The 18,188-nt window shown below is 40.4% G+C and overlaps 1 protein-coding gene across 1 annotated transcript in view; it reads left to right on the plus strand.

Moving 5' to 3' along the window:
- Window positions 1-18,188, plus strand: part of CNTNAP5 (contactin associated protein family member 5) — a 1,086,429-nt gene that overhangs the window by 999,907 nt on the left and 68,334 nt on the right. The window contains exons 20-21 of the mRNA XM_012140581.5: window positions 10,084-10,214; window positions 17,161-17,248. Of these exons, the coding sequence (XP_011995971.2) occupies window positions 10,084-10,214; window positions 17,161-17,248 (219 nt within the window). The remainder of the gene's footprint in view (window positions 1-10,083; window positions 10,215-17,160; window positions 17,249-18,188) is intronic.

Genomic DNA, 18,188 nt, shown 5'->3' on the forward strand with positions numbered 1-18,188 from the left:
CATCTTTCTAAATTCCATATATATGTGTTAGTACAGTGTACTGGTATTTTTCTTTCTGGCTTACTTCACTCTGTATAATTGGCTCCAGTCTCATCTACCTCATTAGAACTGATTCAAATGTATTCTTTTTAATGGCTGAGTAATACTCTATTGTGTATATGTACCACAGCTTTCTTATCCATTCATCTGCTGATGGACATCTAGGTTGCTTCCATGTCCTGGCTATTATAAACAGTGCTACAATGAACATTGGGGTACACATATCTCTTTCAATTATGGTTTCCTCGGTGTGTAAGCCCAGAAGTGAGATTGCTGGGTCATAAGGCAGTTCTTGAGAAATCTGTTTACAGGTCAGGAAGCAAGAGTTAGAACTGGACATGGAACAACAGACTGGTTCCAAATAGGAAAAGGAGTACGTCAAGGCTGTATATTGTCACCCTGCTGTATTTAAGTTATATGCAGAGTACATCATGAGAAATGATGGACTGAAAGAAACACAAGCTGGAATCAAGATTGCTTGGAGAAATATCAATAACTTCAGATATGCAGATGACACCACCCTTATGGCAGAAAGTGAAGAGGAACTAAAAAGCCTCTTGATGAAAGTGAAAGAGAAGAGTGAAAAAGTTGGCTTAAAGCTCAACATTCAGAAAATGAAGATCATGGCATCTGGTCCCATCACTTCATGGGAAATAGATGGGGAAACAGTGGAAACAGCGTCAGACTTTATTTTTGGGGGGCTCCAAAATCACCGCAGATAGTGACTGCAGCCATGAAATTAAAAGACGCTTACTCCTTGGAAGAAAAGTTATAACCAACCTAGATAGCATATTCAAAAGCAGAGACATTACTTTGCCAACTAAGGTCTGTCTAGTCAAGGCTATGATTTTTCCAGTAGTCATGTATGGATGTGAGTGTTGGACTGTGAAGACTGAGCACCAAAGAACTGATGCGTTTGAACTGTAGTATTGGAGAAGACTCTTGAGAGTCCCTTGGACTGCAAGGAGATCCAACCAGTCCATTCTGAAGGAGATCAGCCCTGGGATTACTTTGGAAGGAATGATGCTAAAGCTGAAACTCCAATACTTTGGCCACCTCATGCGGAGAGCTGACTCATTGGAAAAGACTCTGATGCTGGGAGGGATTAGGGGCAGGAGGAGAAGGGGATGACAGAGGATGAGATGGCTGGATGGCATCACAGATTCAATGGAGGTGAGTCTGAGTGAACTCTGGGAGTTGGTGATGGACAGGGAGGCCTGGCGTGCTGCGATTCATGAGGTTTCAACAGTCGGACACGACTGAGCGACTGAACTGAACCTGAACTGAACTGAAGGCAGTTCTATTTGCAGTTTTTTTTAGGAATCTCCACACTGTTCTCCATAGTTGCTGTACTAGTTTGCATTCTATTCTTATTTATTTATTTAATTTTTGGCTATGTTGAGTCTTTGTTCCTATGCGGGCTTTTCTCTAGTTATGGCTACTGGGGGCTACTTTCTAGGTGTGGTGTGCAGGCTTCTCATTGCTGTGGCTTCTCTTGCTGTGGAGCACAGGCTCTAGGCATGCAAACTTCAGTAGTTTCAACTCCCAGGCTCTAGAGCACTAGCTCAGTAATTGTGAAGAACGGGCTTAGGTGCTCTGCGGCACATAGGATCCTCTGGCATGAGGGATTGAATCCGAGTCTCCTGCATTGGCAGGTGGATTTTTTACCACTGAGCCACCAGGGGAGCCCTCCATCTTCCATTTTAGATCTGACCTAGACACAGGGTACCCAGGCTAGTTTTCTTAAATTATCACTTTGTGTATATCAGCCCAGTCAGATATGTGTTTAGCGCCTTATGGGATCTTTCTTTACAAGAAGCTCAAATTGTTTGCCCTTTTAGTACAAGGCTCCTCCTTGTGACTTCTCTCTTTGTTACCACCCTCTTCCAAGCTATACTCATGTTTCAGGGTCTTAGCATTTCTATATTTCAAAATGTGAAGAGCAGTTGGGCGACTGTCCATCAAGATGCTTATCAGCCACATTGGCCTCTGCTTCAGTTCAGTTCAGTTCATTTCAGCTGCTGAGTCGTGTCCAACCCTTTGAAACCCCATGAATTGCAGCATGCCAGACTTCCCTGTCCATCACCAACTCCCGGAGTTCACTCAAACTCAGGTCCATTGAGTCCGTGATGACATCCAGCCATCTCATCCTCGGTCGTCCCCTTTTCCTCCTGCCCCCAATCCCTCCCAGCATCAGAGTCTTTTTCAATGAGTCAACTCTTCACATGAGGTGGCCAAAGTATTGGAGTTTCAGCTTTAGCATCATTACTTCCAAAAAACACCCAGGACTGATCTCCTTTAGAATGGACTGGTTGGATTTCCTTGCAGTCCAAGGTACTCTCAAGAGTCTTCTCCAACACCACAGTTCAAAAGCATCAATTCTTCGGTGCTCAGCTTTCTTCACAGTCCAACTCTCACATCCATACATGACTGCTGGGCCTCTCGTTGGTTCTAATCAAATCATGGTAAAAATCAGTCACATTGCTCTGCTTATATCTCTATAGCTTATAAGCATAATACTTTTCTTTTTCTTTTCACCTATTTCAGTTCTACCTTCTTCAATAAATCCCTTTCTTTGAGGACTCTTTCTCATTACTTCAGTTCTTACAACTGCTCATTATTTGAATTCACAAAACATGTATCTCTATTGTCTATAAATAATCATCCTCTTTTCCCTTTACCCAACCATACACCTCTCTATTCATCAACTCACTTGTCTACTGGAGCAAACATGTCTTTGTAGGCAACGTGATACATTGGAAGGACCATACACATTGATGTTCTGTCCTCTTGGGTTTGAATCCATTTCGCTATGAATGTCATAATAATTGCCTTTATTATTATTACTTATTTGTAGAGATTTTACTTCATTGAAATTTTGCTCTCTAATCTGAGAAGTTTTGGGAAAAAAAAGTCTTTAGTACCAAATTAAAGTTTTAATGCATGGCTAACATATAAACAGGAAAGTATGACCTTGATTTTGTCCCCTTTAGCTAGATAACAGATCCCTTAAAGACATAACTATAACATTATAACTATTTGTTAATTTTGTATCTGGCACACAGTAGATATTGAATAACTGCTAGTATATAATTTTGACAAAATGATAATAACATTCTACAGAGTGCATATTTTATTCAACAAGTGTCTTCTGGTAACTTAAGATAGTGGGCTCTGTGCTCTTCTCTGAAGACACAAAGATGAATAAGCATCTATTCATCTGAGAGAAGCTTAAATTCAAGTGGAAAGACAAGTGAAGCTTGATATATTGAGAATGTTACCAAAAATGAGCACAGTGGCAATACAAGTAGGAAAAATCATACCTGTCATGAAGGAAAGTGGAGACCTGGGTCATATGAGTTGGGTCTTAATAAATGAGAAGGTGTTGGCATACAGGTAAGAAGGCAGGGGCAGTTTCAGAGGAAGAAATACAATGGACAAAATCAAGAAAGAGCATTATTTGAAGGAATTCTGTTAGTTCAGATATGATTCAGTTATGGAAAATATGTGTTGATAAAGTTGAAAAGGTAAGAAGAAGGCTTTGCATGTCAGGCTACACACTTGGAATGTATCATGTAAAATTAATCTTGGAGTAAAATCACATGGCCAAGTAAGCCTGTGTTAGAATACTCACACTAATGACAGTATGGAAGACAGATTAGAATAGGAAAACTGGCAAAGTGGAAACAAGTAAACTATAACAAAATGTTGTTCTTAAAGAAACTGAGGTGTGAGAATCTTTATCCTGAGGCCCAATTCAAGATGATGAACTAGATAATAGTTGGATTTTTCAATTTTTGAATTTCTAGTCCATAATGTTCACATTCTTACAAGTAGGTGATTGTCAAGAAGAATATAAATAGTAGATCAATGGCTAAAAAGGAGCAGAATTATCCTTTTACAGTATTCAGTTCAGTTCAGTTCAGTCGCTCAGACGTGTTTGACTCTTTGCAACCCCATGAATTGCAGCACGCCAGGCCTCCCTGTCCATCACCAACTCCTGGAGTTCACTCAGACTCATGTCTGTCGAGTCCATGATGCCACCCAGCCATCTCATCCTCTGTCGTCCTCTTCTCCTGCTGCCCGCCCCCCCCCGATCCCTCCCAGCATCAGAGTCTTTTCCAATAAGTCAACTCTTTACTGTGTTAGAGTAGCTTTTAATGTCTGTCTATCTAATACACATAAAGAGGAGCCATGTGAAGAAAAGGAGATTGGAATAAAGCATCTTCAAGGCAAGGAATGGAGGTATCCACCAAATGCTAAGAAGAAGCAAGGAAGAATCCTAGCCTAGATCCTTTGAGAGAACATTGCAAACTTCTAGCCTTCAGAATTTGAGACAGTAATTTATGTAGTTTAGAAAAGAATGAAAGGAAGGAAGGGAGAGAGGCAAGGAAGGAAGGAAAAAATAGGCAAGTAAACAGACAACACAGAGGTGAGCACAGGACCCACAGGAGCAGAAGAGGGCACCTTGGAAAAGCCAGATAAGGTTTCCTGGAAGAGGTAACCGAATGCTTAATGTTGGAGTTTGAGTAGGAATAAACTTAATGGGGAAGGTTGGAATGGAAGACCTATTCTTGGCTGAGATGAACACATGGGACCCTTGTGTTCCATGGGAAAATCATGCTCTTTAGAACTAACTCAATTTCGTTTCTAAATCTGAGTCAATCACTTATTTTAAATGATTCAAATTTATTCACCTTCCTGCACCTCTGTTCCTTCACCGGTCATATGGAGGAAGGAACAAAAAAAAGTTCTAGATGAAAGAGGAGTCATATGGAAAAAACTAAAGAATGATAGAAGCCAAGGGGTAGTAACTGTCCAGAAAGTAGCAAGAATGTTTAACACAATATGTCTACATCCTCTTTGATTTAAACTAGATTCTTTATCATTGTATTTGAATACATTTTTGCGACTATTGATTTTTCTCCAGCACTTTTAAAATGACATTGATAATACTTGTATAATTCTAAAAATAATGATATGAATTTTGCCTGGAGACCTAAAAAGAGTGAGAGCATATACAGCTAGAATGTTCCAATATTAATAAAATGCAATGAAACATTACAGCATACTTGCTGGTGACCAAAAGATCATTCCATTATACATATGTTTATTCCAGAAGCATATTTGGAAAAGCCCTGAGACTCAAATCAATTTCACTTCCTTTCTATACTTTGAATATCTTATTTCAGCCCATATCCACACACACACAGGTGAATGCATACTGTTTATAATGTAGCAATGTCAACATATACTAACAGAAAAAAAAAATGAGACCATGTAAGAGGGGATACATTTCCCTAGATAAATTATAGTGAACACTTGGCTAAGGCGATCTGTTTTTTTTTTTTTTTTTTAAATTTTGTATTGAAGTAAAACTGATTAATATTATTGTGATAGTTTCAGGTGAACAGCAAAGGGACTCAGCCATACATACACATGTACCCATTCTACCCCCAAATCCCCTCCCATCCAAGTTGCCACATAACATTGAGCAGAGTTTTGTGTGCTTTACAGTAGGTCCTTGTTGGTTATCCATTTTAAATATAGCAGTGTGTACATGTCCATCCCAAACTCCCTAACTATCCCTTCCCCCTCATCCTTCCTCCTTGAGAATCATAAGTTCTTTCTCTATATCTGTGAGTCTGTTTTATAAATAAGTTTATTTGTATAATTTCTTTTTAGATTCCACATACAAAGGAATGTCATAAGTTATTTCTCTTTCTGACTTACTTCACTCAGCATGGCAATTTCTAGGTCCGTCCATGTTGCTGCAAATGGTCTTATTTCATTGTTTTTAGCAGCTGAGTTCCATTTTATATATGTACCACATCGTCTTTATCAGTTCCTCTGTTGATGGACATTTAGGTTGCTTCCAAGGACAATCCTTTTTTTATTTGTTTGTTTGTATGTTTATTAGATTCAGAGCATCTTCCCTCAGCCAGTTCCCTGTCTAAGGGACTCTACGCTTGCAATGATTACCATAGTGTTAAACATAATGGAAGCAAAGGCATGCATGGGAGACACTGGGGAGGAAAATGAAAGCAGACAGATGAAGCATATAAATTAAGTAAAGAGGGCTTAAGAGCAGTGAACTTTTTGGGTCCAGGGCAGTGCCATCCAAGAAGGTGACATTAACTTTGTGACACCAGAGTAGCTGAAAGGAGACACATGTCTCTTTGCTCATTGACCAATCAGCTTAACATGATGCTAAGGGGGAGGTGATGAAAGAACTTCTGGTCCCAACCATTTCCATCTCACCCCAGTGCCTCCTGTAAGACTGCAAGTCAGCCTTTAATGGTAGCAAGCTTATTTTTGAAAAGTCTTATTGAGTTTATCCTCCTAGGTGTTGTGTGAAGATGAGTTAGCAAGAGGTCTCAGGATATCTTCTTAGGGTGCTTTGGGAAGCACTGATGGCATCAAAACCTCCTGAGAAGTTGAGATCAGTAAGTGCATGGCTTTAAGAAATTGTGGAGGTGTTTTAGACCTAAATTGGAGTGTTGGAGAGGCTTCAGAATAAAATACTTTGACAGGGTCCCAGTTGAGTTGATTAACATCTAAAAGATGGGTGGTTACTAGGCAAGTGTTAGTGAAGATTTATAAAATGGAAAAAATTTCTTAAATAGATAGGTGTGTGCAGAATGTGTATATGAATGACTCACTCAGTGGATTGGTAAGAATCCCAAATAATTATAAGGAATGTGTGCCTTACTACCATGCCTGATGCATAAATATCACATGCTGATTTATTTATTGGGTTGAATTATATATTATGTTATGTATTATATAAAATTTGTATGTTATATTATTAGATATATTTATATACTATATAGAAAATTTATACATTATATATTAGGAATATATTTATATATTATATATGACATTGCATTCAGTTCAGTTCAGTTCAGTTCAGTCACTCAGTCATGTCCGACTCTTTGTGACCCCATGAATCACAGCATGCCAGCCCTCCCTGTCTATAACCAACTCCCGGAATTCGCGCAAACTCATGTCCACCGAGTTGGTGATGCCATCCAGCCATCTCATCCTCTGTCCTCCCCTTCTCTTCCTGCCCCCAATCCCTAACAGCATCAGAGTCTTTTCCAATGAGTCAACTCTTCCCATGAGGTGGCCAAAGTACTGGAATTTCAGCTTCAGCATCATTCCTTCCAAAGAACACCCAGGGGTGATCTCCTTTAGGATGGACTGGTTGGATCTCTTTGCAGTCCAAGGTACTCTCAAGAGTCTTCTCCAACACCACAGTTCAAAAGCATCAATTCTGTGGCGCTTGACTTTCTTCACAATCCAACTCTCACATCCATACATGACCATGGGAAAAACCATAGCCTTGACTAGACACCTTTGTTGGCAAAGCAATGTCTCTGCTTTTCAATATGCTATCTAGGTTGGTTATAACTTTTCTTCCAAGGAGTAAGCGTCTTTTAATTTCATGGCTGCAATCACCATCTGCAGTGATTTTGGAGCCCTCCAAAATAAAGTCTGACACTGTTTCCACTGTTTCCCCATCTATTTCCCATGAAGTGATGGGATCAGATGCCATGATCTTCATTTTCTGAATGTTGAGCTTTAAGCCAACTTTTTCCCTTTCCTATTGCTTTCATCAAGAGGCCTTTTAGTTACTCTTCACTTTCCGCCATAATGGTGGTGTCATCTGCATATCTGAGGTTATTGATATTTCTCCCAGCAATCTTGATTTCAGCGTGTGCTTCTTCCAGCCCAGCGTTTCTCATGATGCACTGTGGCTATAATTTAAATAAGCAGGATGACAATATACAGCCTTGACGTACTCCTTTTCCTGTTTGGAACCAGTCTGTTGTTCCATGTCCAGTTCTAACTGTTGCTTCCTGACCTGCATATAGGTTTCTCAAGCAGCAGATCAGGTGGTCTGGTATTTCCATATCTTTCAGAATTTTCCATAGTTTATTGTGATCCACCTAATCAAAGGCTTTGGCATAGTCAATAAAGCAGAAATAGATGTTTTTCTGGAACTCTCTTGCTTTTATAATGATCCAGCAGATGATGGCAATTTAGTTTCTGGTTCCTCTGCCTTTTATAAAACCAGCTTGAACATCTGGAAGTTCATGGTTCACATATTGCTGAAGCCTGACTTGGAGAATTTTGAGCATTACTTTACTAGCATGTGAGATGAGTGCAATTGTGCGGTAGTTTGAGCATTCCTTGGCATTGCCTTTCTTTGGGATTGGAATGAAAACTGACCTTTTCCAGTCCTGTGGCCACTGCTGAGTTTTCCAAATTTGCTGGCATATTGAGTGCAGCACTTTCACAGCATCATCTTTCAGGATTTGAAATAGCTCCACTGGAATTCCATCACCACCACTAGCTTTGTTCCTAGTGATGCTTTCTAAGGCCCACTTGACTTCACATTCCAGGATGTTGGCTCTAAATGAGTGATCACTCCATCGTGATTATCTTGGTCGTGAAGATCATTTTTATACAGGTCTTCTGTGTATTCTTGCCACCTCTTCTTAATATCTTCTGCTTCTGTTAGGTCCATACCATTTCTGTCCTTTATCTAGCCCATCTTTACAGGAAATGTTCCCTTGGTATCTCTAATTTTCTTGAAGAGATCTCTAGTCTTTCCCATTTTGTTGTTTTCCTCTATTTCTTTGCATTGATCCCTGAGGAAGGCTTTCTTATCTCTTCTTGCTATTCTTTGGAACATTGCATTCAGATGCTTATATCCTTCCTTTTCTCTTTTGCTTTTCACTTCTGTTCTTTTCACAGGTATTTGTAAGGCCTCCTCAGATAGCCATTTTGCTTTTTTGCATTTCTTTTCCATGGGGATGGTCTTGATCCCTGTCTCCTGTAGAATGTCACTAACCTCAGTCCATAGTTTATCAGGCACTCTATCTATCAGATCTAGTCCCTTAAATGGTATTAAAAACCCAAGTTCTTAGAAAGAGCCTGAAAGAGCTTGCTAGGGTATAGCCCACTAGTTTTTAAGGGTGGCCCTTTCCCTACCAAAGGCTGGCCCCTTTCCCAGGGTGAAGGTGCCTCTCAGCACCAAATATGCTATTTCTAGGGAGCTATTAGGGCTTCCTACATGGTGCCTGGTGGCTCAGAAGGTAAAGAATCTGCATGCAGTGCAGGAGATGCAGGTTTGATTCCTGGGTCAGGAAGATCCCCTGGGGAAGGGAATGGCAACCCACTCCAATATTCTTGCCTTGGGAATTCCTTACACAGTGGAGCCTGGAGGACTGCAATCCATGGGGTCGCAAAGAGTTGGACATTACTGAGTGACTAACATTTTCACTTTCATATAGTCACCTCAGTCCTCTTTGGCTTCCCTGGTGGCTCAGATGGTAAAGAATATGTCTGCAATGTAGGAGACCTGACTTTGATCCCTGAGAGGGAATGGCTAGCCACTCCAGTATTTTTGCATGGAGAATCCCATGGACAGAGGAGTACGGCAGGCCACAGTCTATAAGGTCGCAAAGAGTCAGACAAGACTGAGCAACTTTCACTCTCAGGTAGCTATTATTGATTTTTTAGTGAGAAAATAAGCTCCCAAGTTGAAAATATATGGTGATCAGGACTAACTGTAGGGAGCTTCTTCTATTGGCTGACCCTGCTGCTCCAGATTGCTCTCACCTATTCTGCCTTAGATTAGTTTACAGTCTTGTTTCACATTACATATTCTGAAATTCCAAGACAGCAATTAGAAAGAAAAGGAGTTCTAGGAAGTGGTAGAAACTGAAGAGAGTGTGGACAATCTTATTAAAGTTTTCACAATCAAATTATTCTGGTTTCTGATAGCACACACTCACACACATGCACACACTCACACACACACACATGCATATTTTGTCTATACTCAGGAGTTTTAATATGGACCCAGATGCTACAGTCATGACATATATAGTGCCTTTTAAAAATGTGAATGATGAAAGGGTTATGGCATAGATCACTATAAAACAGCCATGATCAATTAAAAAGCAATCTGATTACTTTTTTACACTATATAGGTCTATTTTTAATTCTAATTTCTAATGTTTTTCTTTCAAGGAAGCTTACAAGTTCGCTCCCAGCTAAACAAGGAAGAAACCCATGTATTCACCATCAACACAGAGAACTTTGCCAACAGAAGACTGCATCACTTGAAGATTAACAGAGAGGGCAGAGGGCTTACCATTCAGGTACCTTACTTCCCTTCTTCTTATTTTGGCAAATGTACCTTGTGTGCTCAATACAGGTTTTCTGAATTTTGCCCCCAAGCCAAGTGAGCAGCCAAGTTCTGGGGATGTATACTAATCATATTCAGCCCCAGTCTTTGGAGAACTAGAATAGTGGTCCTCAGGGCACACCCCGCTTTCCAGAAGCATCTCTTGAGACCTTGTAAGAAATGCTAATTCTTGGGTCCTATGCCAGATCTACTTAATCTGAAGTTTTTTTTTCAAGAAGGGGGCAGCAGGTGATGCTGCTGCATGTTCAGTTTTGACAACCTCTGAACTGTGGAATAATGACGAAGATAAGCAAGGAAGAAATCACAAGTGATCAGCAAGGGCTACGGAAGGAGTGTGCACAGGTGATGCAAGAGCATGGAGGAGGGCACCCACCTCATCTGGGCATCAGTTCAGTTCACTCTGAACAAGGAGGGGATGTTAGGATCATTGACCCTCCACTCAGTCAAAAGCGAGTATAATTTATAGATGGCCTGCCCTGTCCACAGTTTCCTAACTGACAAACACACACACAGATATACCCACACTCACCTATTCCGGTTCCCTCTCAAACTCTACTCAGGCCACTCGGATGCATCCTTGCTCTTTCCAGAGCTCTTGAATACACTAGAGTTTGCTTTGCCTAGAATCCAGTTGTTCATGTATCTGCATCGCTACTTGTTACTTGTACTTCCTTTGGAACACCACTCAAAAATTGACTCAGGGACCCCGTCTCCAGTCACCTTATGTAATATAGCAACCCAGCTCCTTGACTTCAATCCTAAACCACTTAAATGCTTCTAGCAATCAATACAAATTATCTATCTATTTAATAGATAAGTCCCTTCTCCCTCCTCTAGAATGTAAGCTTCATGAAGACAGGGATTCTTGTTTACATTACCATGGGACACCCCAGTTTGTCAAGCAATGTCTCACATACAGAAGGCCTTTAATAAATATTTTTGAACTAAATAAATTAATCCCACATGGCTTGTATGTGCTAAGTTGCTTCAGTCATATCTGACTCTTTGCAACCCCATGGACCATAACCCATCAGGCTCCTCTGTCCATGGGATTCTCCAGGCAAGCATACTGGAGCGGGTTGCCATTTCTTTCTCGGCTTGTATGGAGAAGATTAAATTGGACCTATGGAGAAGGGAAGAGAAACAACTGGATTTTAGGCAGGGGAAGTAGTATGGATAGATTTCCATTTCCAGGGGCTCACTGTGATCTCTTCATGGAAATACACATTTGGAAGTGATGAGATATGGGACAGAGACCAGACTGGAAGCAAAGATAAGGACCTCAACTAGTGTGGTGTGGAAGTCAAGGAGAGAAGGACTTGAGAAAGATCTGGAGGGAACATTGGTAACCTTGGGTGACCCTCTGGATATGGATGATGACTCAAGACTCAAGTCAAGACTGACTGTTCATTTTCTTGATTGAGTGGAAGTTCATGAATAATTGGCAAATATAGGACACAAATCACAATCCTTGAGTGATTATAATTTAATAGCATTGGCTGTAGCATTGACTCTTAAAATAAGTGGTAAAAGTCTTTGCATTGAGGTCAGACTAGAAGATAGAGATGAAATGATGATTTCTTATTGGAAGATGTCTTGAATGAGGCTGTGGTGAGACACCTGGAGTGCATACTGGTAGTCATTTGTATAAATGGCTCTTTCTCTTTTTCTATTTCTTGTCTTGTTTTCCATCAATGAACACACAAACATGGAGGTGAGAGAACAAAGGGATATTCCCTTTTCTTCTCCATCTAGATTTCCCACCAGCCAAATTAATAGTCAATGATAAGTACAAGCAGTGGTTGATAAGCACAAGCATTAGAGGATGTAACTTTTCAAAAGCACAAAAGTAGCAGAAATAAATGGGGGCAGAGACCTATTTTGTTTTTTAAATTGAAATCAATTTGTTAAAACAGTCACACAACATTTGTCTCTGTGACACTCCCACTCCCCCCACCCCACCATCCTATTTCTTCTCCTTGCTCCCCACTTAGAAAAGCCCTAGGGAATTCCCTGGCCTTCCAGTGGTCAGGGCTCCAGATTTTCACTACCAAGGGCATGGGTTCAATCCCTCATCAGGGAACTATGATCCCGTATGGCTCTGGGTAGCCAAATTCAAACAATAATAAAACCCCCAAATAAACAAAAGCAATGGGGAAAATAAAAGAACAAACTGTTTACTAAAAAACAGAAAAGGATAAGCTACTGCCTCATCTCAGGCATTATTCAGAAGCAGTTATAAGGAGAGGGTAGATGGTTATCACTATGCTCAGCCAGCCAGAGGCCTCCAGTAGATAAGAATACATATTCCTACCACCTCGGGACCTTGAGTTGTTGAACCTTCTCCTCTCTGCTCTATGTGATGTTGGAAGGAATCTGTAGGGACTGGGCTACAGCCAGGAGTAAGAAATCCTGGTAATGATTTGAGAATTGTAATTTGACCAGTGGTTTTAAAAACACATGTTCCCCCATGGTGGTGGAGGTAGACTTCAGTGCCTCTATTTAAAATATATTAAAGACTTTAAACAATTTAAACCAGTTTACCAAAATGCTAGCACAACTACCAGCTGTAAAGATGGAGGGAGCCTGACATTTTGAAAGCATGGAATTAATGAATTCCTTTGAGAGTTGAAGATCCTGAGATTAAGAGAGGGATCCCTAGTTCGGGACAGGCATGTGTGTGAATTCCTGCTCCATCTCCTTTATTAGAAGATCTTAGATTGGTTATTCACCCTTCTGAGGCTCAGTCTATTTATCTATTAAAAAAAAGTTAAATGTTATGGGGGTGGAGTGGGGTACAAATGCAGCTGAGTTCAGTCAGTTCTGGTAACCATTGTAGGAAAGCAAGAACATAACTAAAGGACCAAGCATGAAGCCTAGTGTCCAGGGCTTACTCAAAAGAAAAGGTTTGTTCAATTTCCTTCCTTTTCCCATCTCTTTTCATCTCATTTAATGTCTTGACAAGGCCACTGCTATCCTCAGTTCTAAGATCAACAAAGCTTCTTTACCAGCTGAGCCACCAGGGAAGCCCTTCTCCAGGCCAGATTACAAATTTTAGGTATCCTGAGATTTAAAAGACTGCGATACTGCACTCTCTCACTACCTCACCCAGAGTAATTAAAAAGAAAAACAACACTGAAACATAGAATGAACATAAAGAAGTATAACAAAATACTGTATTTCTCACTGAAGACTTCAATGATTGCTTAGCCCCTATCATAAAGTGGATGTGCTAGAAATAAATGTTTATGGTAAATACCCCCCAACCCCCACCCCCTGCCTTTTGCCTTTGCTCGGTGCATTTTCTAAGCTTTTCAAATAGGTAACCTAGCACCTGAGCCAGTACTAGGGGTGCCCCCATGTGCACTCACTCCACTTAAGGACTGGAATCCATTTCCAAAGTATCCCAAGCCTTCTTTGACTCAGTATACCTTTGTCTCCATACCTTTACTAATACTTAAACAAGTACATCATGAGAAACGCTGGGCTGGAGGAAGCACAACCTGGAATCAAGATTGCTGGGAGAAATATCAATAACCTCAGATATGCAGATGACAGCACCCCTATGGTAGAAAGTGAAGAACGAAAGAGCCTCTTGATTAAAGTGAAAGAGGAGAATGAAAAAGTTAGCTTAAAGCTCAACATTCAGAAAAGGAAGATCATAGCATCCAGTCCCATCACTTCATGGCAAATAGATGGGAAAACAGGGAAAACAGTGGTTGACTTTATTTTGGGGGGCTCCAAAATTACTGCAGATGGTGATTGCAGCCATGAAATTTAAAAATTGCTTACTCCTTGGAAGAAAAGTTATGACCAACCTAGACAGCATATTAAAAAGCAGAGACATTATTTTGTCAACAAAGGTCCATCTAGTCAAGGCTATGTTTTTCCAGTAGTCATGTGAGAGTTGGACTATAAAGAAATCTGAGCGCTGAAGAATTGATGCTTTTGAACTGTGGTGTTTGAGAAGACCCTTGAGAGTCCCTTGGACTGCAAGGAGATCAAACCAGTCCATCCTAAAGGAGATCAGTCCTGGGTGTTCATCGGAAGGACTGATGTTGAAGCTGAAGCTCCAATACTTTGTCCACCTGATGGGAAGAACTGACTCATTGGAAAAGACCCTCATGCTGGAAAAGATTGAGGGCAGGAGAAGAGGGGGGCGACAGAGGATGAGATGGTTGTATGGCATCACCAACTCAATGGACATGAGTTTGGGTGGAATCCGGGAGTTTGTGATGGATAAGGAAGCCTGGTGTGCTGCAGTTCTTGGGGTCACAAGGAGTCGGACACCACTAAGCGACTGAACTGAACTCAACTGAAACAAAATAAGTGAGTGTCATTACCTCCTTCTCACCCTTGTTTGTCATCTGATTAAAGTGGAAAGGACCAGGTAAGTTCCCTTAAAGGGAAACAGTCGGTGAGGAATGACTTCTGTACTAGAACAATTAGGTCTTCTACACAACGTGACAACATCGATCTTTGACAACACTTGATCTTTGGGGGCCTGAGGAAGAGGTTAGAGTCAGAAGCTAAAGAAATCTCAGCTCAGCCTTTAGTTCTAAGAATCTTACTGCTCTCTTCTCAGCAGGAAATTCCCACTCACTTTAGCCTCCTCTCCAACCTGAGTAACAAAGCATGAGAGGAGGAACCCTGCCCCCTGCTGGAAGGGGCAATTCCAGAGAATAGGTGAGAGTTCTGAGATAAGGCAGGGAGAAAACTCCTTCAAGGCAGGACTGAATCTGAGCATTAAAAGATTACAGATGGGGACCATGGGTACGAAAATCCCTGTGTTGTATCTAAGATGTAGAGGCAACCAGGGAAGCCAGAGGCATCTTGATCATGCACTGAATGCTCCATAGCCCACAAGATAGAAAGAGAATTAACACAGAATGTCTATTTATTCATTCAGCAAACATTTGTTTGGAGTTACAATAACTGGAAACAGTTATTGTAATAGGCCATATAGAAAACATGTATCAATAAAATGTCCACATCTTCCAAGACCCAATAGCTTAGTGGAGAAAAATGAGATGGGGAGAGCACACAGATCATTGCAATTGTAGTTCACTCATTAAATCCTGTCCAATTCTTTGTAGCCCCACAAGTTGCAGCACACCAGGCTTCCTTGTCTTTTACCTTCTCCTGGAGTTTGCTCCAACTAGTATCCATTGAGTTAATGATACCATCCAATGAAATCCTCCTCTGTCATCCCCTTCTCTTGCCCTCAATCTTTCCCATCATCAGGATGTTTTCTAATGAGTCAGCTCTTTCCATCAGGTGACCAAATTATTGGAACTTCAGCATCAGTCCTTTCAATGCATATTCAGGGTTGATTTTCTCTAGAATTGAATGGTTTGATCTCCTTGCTGTCATCACAGTACAGCATCTTAAATGCAAGGTTAGAGGTAGCAGGGACAAAAGGTACCATGAGAACAGAGAACAGGAACAATTAATCTAACTAAAGCTTCAAGGAGAGCTTCCTAGAGGAGGTGGACTCTGGAAGCATGGAAGCACTTAGAAAAGTGTCTGGCGCAGAGTAGATACTCAAATGGTTATTGAATGAATTTTGTAAAAATTCAGAAATAAGAACATACAGTGATTGTCTACCAGCTGCTCAAACATCTAGAAAGGCATAGACAAGTAAAAATAAATGCCATACTGTGTGGTTGTCAGGCCATGTGACAAGGATTCCCTGCTATGTAATGCTGTGGGGCATTGGCCAAATTTGTAATCTCTGCGACATCATTTCCACCATTTGTACTACAGGGATAATAATGTCTATTTCACAGTATTCTAGGTAAGAATGCATTTTGAAGGATACTTTAGTATGATGTCTAATACATACCAAGTGTTCAATAAACAACAAATATTATTAAAGCATAATTCCATGTATGAAAAAGGAATAAAGCCTACAATCACATACCACAAGTCATAACCACTTTTTCACAGCGGAAACCACTACAGGACCCAGAGGTTCCTGGAGGAGGGTCTGTCTGGGCTGGAGTGGGTGCAGAAGGAGGGTCCAGCAGCGGGAGCTAGGAATACCAGGCTCCCAATCAGCTGCTCCCCAAGGGCAATCCTGGGACAGGCACACAGCTGAAGGGATGTTAGTCTTCTCTTCCTACAGATGAGCTGTGATAGAGCCTGGAAAAATTGGTAAGCTTTGACTAGACAGAAAAACCTAGGGATGGATGAGGAACCATGCCTTGAAATGGAGAGAACAAAGAGATGGAACTGGAATTAATGCGTGTGGAAAGGAAGGTTCCCTAAAGGATGATCTTAGAAACAAAGCTCCAAAGAATCCCCCTGGTGGCTTTTATTCACTTGCAAAATGGAATTATCAGCTGTTCATGCTGGTGGCAGCTGTTGAACTAGTCTCCCCGTCCCAGACTCAAACCTTTTGTCAAACTGAAATATATTCACTCAGGAAAAGCCCCCAGGGCACACCTGATTGAGGCCAGGTCAATTGGAGCAAAGGAGGAGGTAAAGGTTTTAAGGACCAAATGGGGAGGAGGGAGAGATGGAAATGAAAACCTGCTTTCCTTTTCTTGTTAATCCTGCAGGGTCCTTCCTAAAAGGCTTCATTTGTTTGCTTCTTTGCAGCAAAGAATTTGGTGAGAAAATCTCAGTGGGGAGATAAATACCTGTCAAAAGCTGTACAGAATTTCCCAGGGAGAAGACTTGTGTGAAAGCCTTTATTTCACCAATAAAGAATGAAAAGGTTATTTTATGTGCATTGTGGGAGAATTAGTAAGACATTTCTCATTTCTCCAGGGAGAAAAATCCCAGAGAGGTGTCTGCCCTGCCTGTGTTTTCCAGCTATTTTCAGACAGGAGTGTTTTATGCCTTGGATGTGAGGACTTCTGCTGATGCCTCTTCTGTTTTCTGTTTTCTTGCAGATGGATCATCAACTCCGACTCAGTTATAACTTCTCCCCAGAAGTTGAGTTCAGGGCTATCAGGTCCCTCACCTTGGGCAAAATCACAGGTTTGCTGTTCTAGTCCATGTCTTTCTGGCCTTGATAAAATAAATAATAAATAACTTTCTTCAGGGAAAAGCAACAAGATCTAGATAATATCCAACTTGTAGGACCAAGAGTCCTGTCGAGACAGGAATGCATGTGTGGAGGGGCCAGAAACTGACATTTACATCTACTTTATAGAATCTTGAGTAACATAAGTGGACAGAGCAATTCACTAAAATAATTATTTTTTACTTAATTTCTAATTAATTTATAATGTTTACTCAATTCTTTTAGTTAAATTCACATAAATTTCACTTAAAGAAATTAAGGATTTACAACCCAATTATTTAATTCTATAAATCCTATTCTCTTTCCTAATTCACCAAAAATTCAAAAGATTGTCTTAAAAGAATAGTGGATGCTTTTTTTTTTTTTCTACAGAGAGTTCTGTCAATTTTCATTTTATATGAAATGATGACTTTTATCAGGGGTAAGGAAGATTGAAATTTTTGTGTCTTCTTGATGAATTGAACGTTTTTTCATACTGAAGTAATATTTTTTTAAATTTTAATGTCTCTGTACTTCAATCTAGTTTATCTGTTATTAATATAGCTAATTCAGTTTTGCTTTAGTTAGTATTTGTCTGGCTTATGGTTTATGATTTTCCTTATTTTCCCTTTCAGTCCTTTTTCTTTTTCTTTTTTTTTTTTTTGAGCCTTATATAGGATCTTGTGAAGAGTAGACAAATACTGTATTTTCATTCAATCTGGCCATCTTCTGTTTTATAAATTGGCAAATGTAAACCCCTGTGCATTTTTGGGTTATTTGGATGGTTGGGTTTGTTTCTGCCTCTCCATTTTCTAATTGTTCAACTTTTCCTGTGATTCTAGTATGTTCTCTCCTATTCTCTCAGTCACAACATAGTGCAGAAAACATTGATAGCTGGAGACATTTTAAGCAGGA

This window comes from Ovis aries, chromosome 2, assembly GCF_016772045.2.
Source record: "Ovis aries strain OAR_USU_Benz2616 breed Rambouillet chromosome 2, ARS-UI_Ramb_v3.0, whole genome shotgun sequence".
Classification (NCBI taxonomy): Eukaryota; Metazoa; Chordata; class Mammalia; order Artiodactyla; family Bovidae; genus Ovis; species Ovis aries.